Consider the following 9,260-nt stretch of genomic DNA (forward strand, 5'->3'; position numbering starts at 1 on the left):
ATATATATATGTATATATATATATATATATATATATATATATATAAACAGGGCAGCTAATAACTAAATCATCATATCATAGTCAGAGTGAAGAGTGCCCCTCACAGTACCCCAGAGCAAGAGGTGGTGTCTTCAAATGCCTTGTTTTGTCTGATCAACAATCCGAAACACAAAGAATTTAACTTATTAATATTCACATGTGAGAAGCTATAACTATATCACTTTTACATGTTTTTCTTCCACAATGACGAAGCATATTAACGCTGATCAAAGTGCTTGCTGGTCATTTTTGTTTCTATTCACTAATCAATGTTGAGTTTCAAGACAGATTCTGATTCAATAGTTATGATCTCTCACGTAACCCAACTACACAGCGTACACTAACTTAAGCCAATTAACAGACATTTCAACGATGTGTTTGTCAGAGGACTGGTGCCATTTGTAGCACTGCGGGCAGGTTGTTGGCCTCCAGAAGTGCTGCTTGCAGTATTGTAGAGAACTGTTTCACTGCTTGCACCTGCCAATTGTGAAGTTGATTGGATGATTTGTTCCCAAAAGTTGCAAAGGACAGTCATATACACACCTACAGACAAACAGACTACCCACTGTTCATCCATCTGCAGCTCTGACCATCACAAACACCGTGTTGGGGCTTTAAGGAGTGCTTGGTTGTGTTTAGCGGCCTTGCAGCTGCGTACCTGTCCTCATACTGATGCAGCAGGTTCTAAATACGTTTTGAAAGTTACAGATATGCATTGGAGGCAACAATGAATCCTCTGGTGCTTCTATATGAAGGCCAGTGGAAAAAGCATTGGCTCTGCCAGTCGAAGTTAGTGTTAATGATGCGTCAGTCTAATGTCAGCGTTGTGTCCCAGCAGGGATGTGTGAAGCAGTGGAGGAGGACCTGTACGCTGTCCTGGGAGCCAGCCCCTCAGACTCAGTCCAGCAGCTCAGACACAGGTACCAGCAGCTGGCCTTACAGGTAAACACACTGCTCTGTGTCTGAGTCGGGCTGAAGCAACACATACTGTGTGTCTGTCTGTTGCTACAGTCATTACACAATGGTCAAAGTCTGAACCAAGTCCAAACAGAAACACAGGATTTCTTTGTTGATTCTTAGTACTAAATATTTAGCTGAACCCTAATATGTTAAAGACACACAAGTGATCCTCTCGACCAGCTACATGGTAGAAGATGGGGGAGGACATCGGTTTTGAAATAGATGGTAGAGTATAGCTGAAGATAATGTGTCTTCATATTCGGTGCCTGTGTGCCTCACAGTACCACCCAGACCGCCTCGGAGGGGGGAGTTCTTCAGAAGCAGAGTCTGGAGTGAAGAAGTTTCTAGAAGCTGATGCAGCCTGGAGGATCCTCAGTGACCAGAGCACCAGACGACAGTATGACCTGCAGAGGAGAGGTAGGACCTCACATGTCACTGACATGCTCATTGTTTAGTTTCCAAGACAAACTTTAGTTGTTATTATTGTTTGTGATGATGTCATAGGTTAATGGGTTACTGGGCATTCAAGCTGCTCATGTAAGTGCTCATTCACAGCCTCCAGAGCCGTGTGTTCACATTCTGCCCAACGACACTCCACCCCCTGAGCCACAGCCGCCCCTTTATGATCCATGCTAGTGCTGGACGATGTATCGGTATTTTATCGATATAGTGATATGAAAATATATATTGTGATTTTGTAATGTGTTATAAGATTCATCTTCTTGTTTTTAAGGCTGCATCACTTCCCACACTGTTCTATTATGTGCCTTCACCCATGAGTCATATCCATATCACTGATCATTATTTATCAGAAATCTCAATGGGTGAATATTTTGGGAAAGCCCCAATAAATCCCTGTTTCATACTCTGACAACAGAACAACATGTCAGATGTATTACTCATCGGTATCATTTCTATGGACGGTAACTTGCCGTGACTGAATAACTGTGTACATGTTGAGGCTAACACTGGTTCCACTTCATAAGTTCTGGGTATCTGCTGCATCTCTACACTCTCCTCCGTCCAATCATGATCCCATATTTGTTTTTTCTTGAAAACGAATGGACAGGCAACAAATTCAAACAATTTTGAGTTGCATAGAGCGTTTTCATAACGAGTGCCCTAGAACATGTAGGATACCTCTCACTATACTCACTGCTGCCTGTGTTATAACGTGTGACACAAGTACTGATCCACAGGAGGCTGGTCTTAGTCCGGTTTCCTGACATGCTGATGGAAGTCGTTTTGCCGTACATTAATTTATTCATCCATGCAGTTGGCATGAATACAGACATACAGGGGACGAGTGCTGGTTGGTTTATTGCTGTGGTTGTACGTACCAGGGTTTGATCTCTTGTGCCCTGGTCGTAATGTAAGGGGAAAACTAGCTTTTATAGATAAATTGAAACAAGGTCTTTCACAGTGTGATGAGGATGAAGATTGAATTACACATTCAGGTCATGCTTGTGCTGCATTAAAAGTGATACAGAAACGTTCCAGGCCTAACCAGGGACAAGGACTGCAAATTTACCTCGGCTAACAATACGCTTCTTTGAGTTATTCCTCACACCGTGTAACACTAATTAAAACCCAGCAAAGTTTAGCACTAATTATTCAGGGTTCATTAAGTCATTATCACTGTCAAACTGTACAACTTGATAATGACTGTTTCCTCAAGAGTGAACTGTAAAAATAAGAGTGTGTGAAATCCATCTGTACGCCTGCCTATCCTTTTTTCATTTCAGTCAATCCATCCATTTATCCGTCCTTCCATCACTGTTCATCCATCCATACATTGATGGTCTTTTCTTTTAGTAGAATGGGCTTTGTAGCCTTGTTCCCTAAATGCATCTCAAGGCTAAGATGATTGTAAAATCCATTTCTAAAGAACCTTCTGAAGCTCACGGAAGCGCTCACGGAAGCGCTCACGGAAGCGCTCACGGAAGAGCACTCGGAAGCGCTCTCGGAAGCGCTCTCGGAAGCGCTCTCGGAAGCGCTCACGGAAGCGCTCACGGAAGAGCACTCGGAAGCGCTCACGGAATTAATGATGCATTAATGCTTCTCCAGCACGGGAACTGAAGCAGGATTGGCCAGTGGATTCTACTGTCTATCTGGAGGACATGACTTGGGAACAGGGTAACTACCCACCATGTACACACACACACACACACACCTCGACAAAGCTCTCTGGAAAACCATCACAGTGTTAAAGATTCTGGCGAAGTTGACACCCAAACATGTACAGTGCTTGTTATAAGCAACAAAGTGGTTCATAATTGAAGAAACTGTTTATGGTTAATATAATCAGAAATTAACGTGTGTTTTTGGATCATCCAATTAGTGAAATACCGGACATGAAAAGGTACTTCATGACATTGATGCAAAAGGATCACGTGAAAATCCAAAAATGGGTAATCCTGCACATTGAATTGCAACATTGCAGCAATGTTCTAATACAGGGGTCACCAACCTTTTTGACACGGAGAGCTACTTCAAGGGTACCGAGTAGTACGAAGGGCTACTTGTTTGATACAAACTTGTTTGATAACAAAGTTGCACAGATCACCTTTTAATAATAATAATATATGTGAAGAGACTGATCACATGTCAATGTTAATTATTCCTCACAATAATTATTAACAATGATTGTGTATTTTGTTCAAAATCGCACCTATTATATTTTTGTAAAAATTATCATTTCTAAAAGAAATTAGGAAATATCTTTACATCATGACTCGTTTGTACTAACCACTACCTTTGTACCATTTTTGAACAAGTCATGAACTCTGTCCCATGTTTATACAACTTATCAGTTATGTAGAATAAAAAAAATCAACTCTTTCACATGTTTAAATGAATCCTATTACATTAGTACTAATCACCACATTTTGGGAAATCTGGGTCAATTTTGCATTGCGCAATGAAGCCTGCATGCCGGCCTGTAGTCTGTAGCCATCAGCTTTTTTTTGGGTACCTTTTTCTCCACGAAGAAACTAGTAAAAAGTCTCGTCTATAGCCGAGGGGGGATCCAACCCTCCGAGGCACGCGAGTATCTTTGGGCGCCTGCGTTCAAACCTCTAGTCTGGGCCTTTTCGGTCGTACTGCGTTGCCTCGCCTCTACCCCCGCCTCCCACGAGTTGTTGCCCCGCGGCCTGTTCCGAGGACTTACGGACCTGACGACGGTGTGCGATCGCGGCGGGGGCGGTGTGTCTGGCGCCAACGGGAAGCGCCCGCCATTCGGAACCTGAAAACCTAGTGCGGTGCGGCGGCCTCTTCCTTTTAAAATCTACATGACTGCAAGCGTTTTTAATTAAAAAGAACAGAAACTACAATTTTTAGACGGAGCTCCATGGGGACTAGTGCTATTTTTAGAACATGCCTTGCAGGCGACTCGCATGGTCCCCGCGGGCGACCAGGTGCCCGCGGGGACCGTGTTGGCTACCTCTGGTCTAATGCAACCAAGGATAGATGTAGATGGTAGAAACTGTGTGATGGGAGACCCACGCTGGATCCCAATGATGGTTTATCTGTTTGTATGTATTCATGGTCCTCAGAGGATGAATCCTTTCATCTCGCTCAAACAGCTTTTTTTATATTATTGTTTTCATGTATACAAATGTTTTTATTCTAATGGTATACATACAACATGATTCTCGTCATTATAGTTACTGTTTCACTTTTCTTTTTGTGTTTATTCTCATTTTAGTTCCACCGTACAGAACATACAAAGCACACCTATGTACTAAAAGAAGGAATAACAACAATACTAATGTAAAACATCAACAACAAGATACATTCATAAAAATACATTAATAAGGAAAATCAAGGGGGGATTCAAATAATACATAAATAAATACATTTTTAACAAGTACATGTCCAAAATACATGCAATATAAACTTGATCAAAATCAAATTTGACACCATTTTCAAGTTTCAGTGACTTTTCGTGACCTCAATTAAGTTGCTTGTAACTGTCCATTAATTTCAAAATGCCACCATTCTGTCCCATTTCACCTTCAATGTCTTAGATCAGTCAATACAGGTTATGACATACGTATATATATCCCTCCATAGAAGTGGAGGAAGGAAACGTAGGGGGAAAAATAAAATCAATAAGAGAAATGGATGCCTCAGAACTATGTTCCTTACTATACATACTTTTATACATATTTCTTTATGTACTTGTTAGATCTAAGCAATCCTCTCAACTCTGGTCACAACATTTCATACTATTAAAATGGTCTTTAAAAATGTTAAATTTCTCTTGTTGTTTTTTCAAAGTTGTCTCTAGTTTCAAGTGTCTCACATCGTCTCTCAATAGATTTGAATCTGTTGGTGCAGTTCTCTGTTTCCAATTGAGTAATATCAATCTTCATGCCAGCAGGCTAACAGTTAAACTCATATTATGTTCCATGCCGTTTCTTACTATGCTGGAGTCTATACTCTTTAGAGCCACCATCAAGTCAATAGGTATATATATATATATATATATAATAGGTATATGCAACATTCTTGATAGGGTCTGAAAATGTTGCTCCAATAGTGTGATATCCTAGGGGCAACTCCAGAAAGTATGACCGAGTGATGCCGGCACAAGCACGCATCTATTTCTTGAGATATCCTGCTGAGCTTTTCTGTTCCGACCTACGTAAACGACATATTATCTTAAAGTGCAGAAGGCCATGTCCTGCACACACTGAAGTGCTATGAATCTGCTCTGAGGCTGTCTCCCACTGCTCCTCTGCAATCTCCTTACCTAGGTCGTCCTTCCAAGCTGGTTCCAAGTGTTCCATAGTTGTTTTATTTACTGAGACAGTTTCTCATATATATTTGTGTATTTCACTTTTCAACCAGCGTTAAATGTCGTGGTCAAAGTATCCGTAGTCGGGGACGCTCACTCTCTGACCGAGGCAGGTAGGTCTTTAACATGGGAGTGTGTGTTGTTTCAGATGAGCGTGTGTACACGTACAGCTGTCGCTGTGGGGGAGGATTCAACATCTCGGAGGAGGAGGTGGGGGAGGAGACACAGAGGAGGCGGCAGGACGATGAAGAGGAGGAAACAGAGGAGGAAGAGCACAGCGGAGTGGTTGTCTGCTGCGACACATGTTCCCTCAGTGTGTGCGTCACATGGTCATTACATGGAAACACTCAAAGGTTTGAACCTATGACACTGCCGAGCCTGAATACCAAATACTAACATGAGCCTTCAAAGCATACTGTTGGCTTCTCTCATCATCTCCATCAGTTCTGAAGCAAGGCAGCAATCAAACAGCTCACTGGCTGACTCACTGAGAACAGTCATCCATCTCATGTGATTCTTTGAGCAGGAGATGTTCCGATACTGATACAGAATCAGAAATATCTTATAGTCTAAAAGAAATAGAAACAGCCTATCATGCTGGGTCGGGTATCGTGGATATGTCTGATAAGTCTGTGCACGATCTTATGTCACAGTATCGTGTCATTTTCTGCTTATTTCTGCTACACAGGAACAAAAACAACACGCATCACTTGCTAACCAATCTGTACATCCTGCCCGGTCGCTACTGCACATGTGCAAACTATTATTACACACCTGTGCTTAAACACTCTAGTGCATCCTGTTCCTAATTATGCCACATAGTGATCAACAAATCAGCAGTAGGAGAGCTAGCTGTTAGCTGTTAGCAGCCAGTGGGCTAAATAACGGAGCTAACAGCTAACGTGAGGAGGTTGCATTGAGTTACATTAAGATGCGTTCAAGCTCTGTTCAGTAAAAAGTTGTACACGGTGAAAGTTTAGAACATAACATTATCATGATGTAATCTTGTAAACAGTTCTCTTCTGTAGAAAAACTTGAATAAATCCATTTTATAGGAGATGTTTTCACTGCAATATAAAACATTACAAATCATTGGCTAAGTGCTCATTCCATACTTTCAGTTCAATTTAGATTTCCTCTTTTGCTCTCAGTTTACCAAAGTGAATTTGAAATGCTCTTTCTTTGAAGTGTATTGTTTTATCTTATCAAATGATTTGATTGTATAGTTTGTAATGTTTAGGCATTTAAAAGCATACAATTAGGTTGTGATAAATACAAAATCAATAAAATATATATTTTTTCTGTTGGTGCCTCTGACATAAACTGTGTGTATGTAGAGTTAACCTTTGAACAGTGTTGGTCACGGTCCAGCTTACTGGGAGTAAGATATGCTTCTGCAGGTTTGGGCTCAAGGACTTTCAGACTCCACATTATGCTCAATCCAATCCAGCTGACTCAGTCATTCAGAACGGGGCTCAAGCAGTCTATGCATTTTCTCCACATACCTATAACATGAAGTAAAGAGTGTCACCATCTGTATGTGTGTCTGTCCAGGCACATTCATTACAGTGCAGTCATTGCTGTTGTAACAGGTTTAGGTTTTGTTTGAGGGTCTACCAATCAATAGCTAAGGGAAGCCCTCTTATTGTCACGTGAACACAGCGACATGTACACGTGGGACATGTTGTCTGCTTAAAGTTAATCTAAAATTAAATGTAACTGCTTAGCTGTACGGCCCAAATTTCGTGCAACAGACTTCTCCTGTACCCGTCAGCATCAGTCCTCAGGCTCTCAGCAGTACTTCCAGCGGTGTGGATGGAGGTTGTCAGGAGGACCAGTGGGGACCAGCGTGGGGGTTTGTTCTGAGGTAATGTGATGCCGAAGCAGAGTGATGGACCGTTCCCTGGAGGGTGTACCTGTGAGGATGAGGGGCGTCTGTACACTCTGGGGTCCTCGCTACATGTCTGGACCTGCCTGATAGGCATCATGCCGCTCGGCATACCTGATGCTCATCAACCGCATCACACGGATAACCAGCAGCTACCGACACCAAAGAACAGGCAGAGCACATATGGATACATATCTACTCTGCTTCTCTTTCACTGCACTTGTCTCGATTACAAATCACTCTGAAAATGAGATGAAATCTTTTATTGTGAAAGATCTTAACATGGTATCATGCATTGTGCTGAGGCAGCATGAGGTGAATTATTCAGGTGAATCATGTACATTCTGGCCTTTTGAAAGCATATTGGATTTTTTTTTCAAATTACAAGACATCTTCCACTTATTTTTCCTCAACTCCCCCTTTACCTACAGACGGTTGTGATTGTGGGAGGAAACCACGCTAGATTAATAACACACCAGCCCCCTAAACACGATCCAGAATGACATAGACCACTCAGCAAACCTGCGTTAATGTCTCACATTTAAGTAACTGTTTGCTGTTCTCAACTGTGATACATCCCCTTCAGAAAATAATGATTAAAAAAGATTGATATGTCAATAGTCCTCTCCGGCTGCCTAAAAATGAACCATTAATAACATGAAGAATTATATCGGTGTTTCTCTAACATCACCTCGTATCACCGAACATGCACACCATTTGTTTCAGTTTGTATCATTAAAGCAATGCTCCAAACAGCAGACACAACATCGTGCAAACTGTTCTCACTCCAAACACTCGCTTCAAGCGCTGGACTGTAGGAACCCTCCAGCATCAGGTACGGACGTGGCAGGGACAACGTGTCGCTTTCCGCTCGTTGCATGCATACAGTCTCTTTTCAAAATAAACTTCCAATTTGACTTAGTTTTTAGGTTTACTTAGGCAACAACACTACTTGGTTGGGTTTAGCAAAAGACTCTGGTTGTGGTTAAAGGGACAGTGTGTAGGGTTATGTCCTCTCACTCCGCCTTTAGCGGGCGACTGTGGCTGAGTGGAGAGCAGGGTCGTCCTACAATCAAAGGACTTAAGAATGTGTTGGGATCTGGCAGCAGTGTGTTTGATTATCAGCAAGTATAAAAACTAAATGATTGATAATAGTAAAAGTATTAATATCAATAAGATTAATAACAAGGGGGCCCCAACCTGAGATCAGGGACCAATAACCAAACATAAATGAAGTCTCACAGTCAAAGTACTATTCTACATTCAGAGTGAACAGTGAAGGTTTTGAATTCGAGCACAGGCCACGATATTCAGCTGTTATCACAGAAAGCTGCTCTTTAAAGAATAACAGAGTTTATTAAATTCTAATAGTAATGATCAAGTCCAATAATATCTAAAAATAACAACTACTACTGTACAATTACAAGCCTACTATCTAACATCAACCAACAATCATGTGGTGAGGGTGTGTGTGTGAGAGGGTGTGTGTGAGGGGGAAGAAGCGAGAGCAAAAGAAAAATGGCGGCCGTGATCAATAGTGATAGTAAAGCACTCGGGTGTTCACGCCACCCG

General features: G+C 41.7%; 1 protein-coding gene across 1 annotated transcript; it reads left to right on the top strand.

The window, feature by feature from the left end:
• The first annotated feature begins 59 nt into the window (after nucleotides 1–59).
• On the top strand, nucleotides 60–8,152 carry dnajc24 (DnaJ (Hsp40) homolog, subfamily C, member 24). Its single transcript, XM_031868214.1, has 4 exons — nucleotides 60–981; nucleotides 1,281–1,416; nucleotides 3,067–3,135; nucleotides 5,949–8,152. Exons 1-4 carry the CDS (start codon nucleotides 880–882, stop codon nucleotides 6,194–6,196), a joined length of 555 nt encoding a protein of 184 aa, XP_031724074.1. The 5' UTR covers nucleotides 60–879; the 3' UTR covers nucleotides 6,197–8,152.
• Nucleotides 8,153–9,260: the final 1,108 nt, after the last annotated feature.

The sequence above is a fragment of the Anarrhichthys ocellatus genome, unplaced genomic scaffold (assembly GCF_004355925.1).
Source record: "Anarrhichthys ocellatus isolate YVR2014 unplaced genomic scaffold, GSC_Weel_1.0 scaffold41, whole genome shotgun sequence".
NCBI classification, from domain to species: domain Eukaryota; kingdom Metazoa; phylum Chordata; class Actinopteri; order Perciformes; family Anarhichadidae; genus Anarrhichthys; species Anarrhichthys ocellatus.

What these genes read in the sequence shown, in the direction of transcription:
- dnajc24 (XM_031868214.1), top strand. Translation starts at nt 880, where the DNA reads ATGTGTGAAGCAGTGGAGGAGGACCTGTACGCTGTCCTGGGAGCCAGC. An exon ending in GTATGACCTGCAGAGGAGAG is followed by an intron (nt 1,417 to 3,066) that starts GTAGGACCTCAC and finishes ATGCTTCTCCAG; the next exon opens with CACGGGAACTGAAGCAGGAT. An exon ending in GGACATGACTTGGGAACAGG is followed by an intron (nt 3,136 to 5,948) that starts GTAACTACCCAC and finishes GTGTTGTTTCAG; the next exon opens with ATGAGCGTGTGTACACGTAC.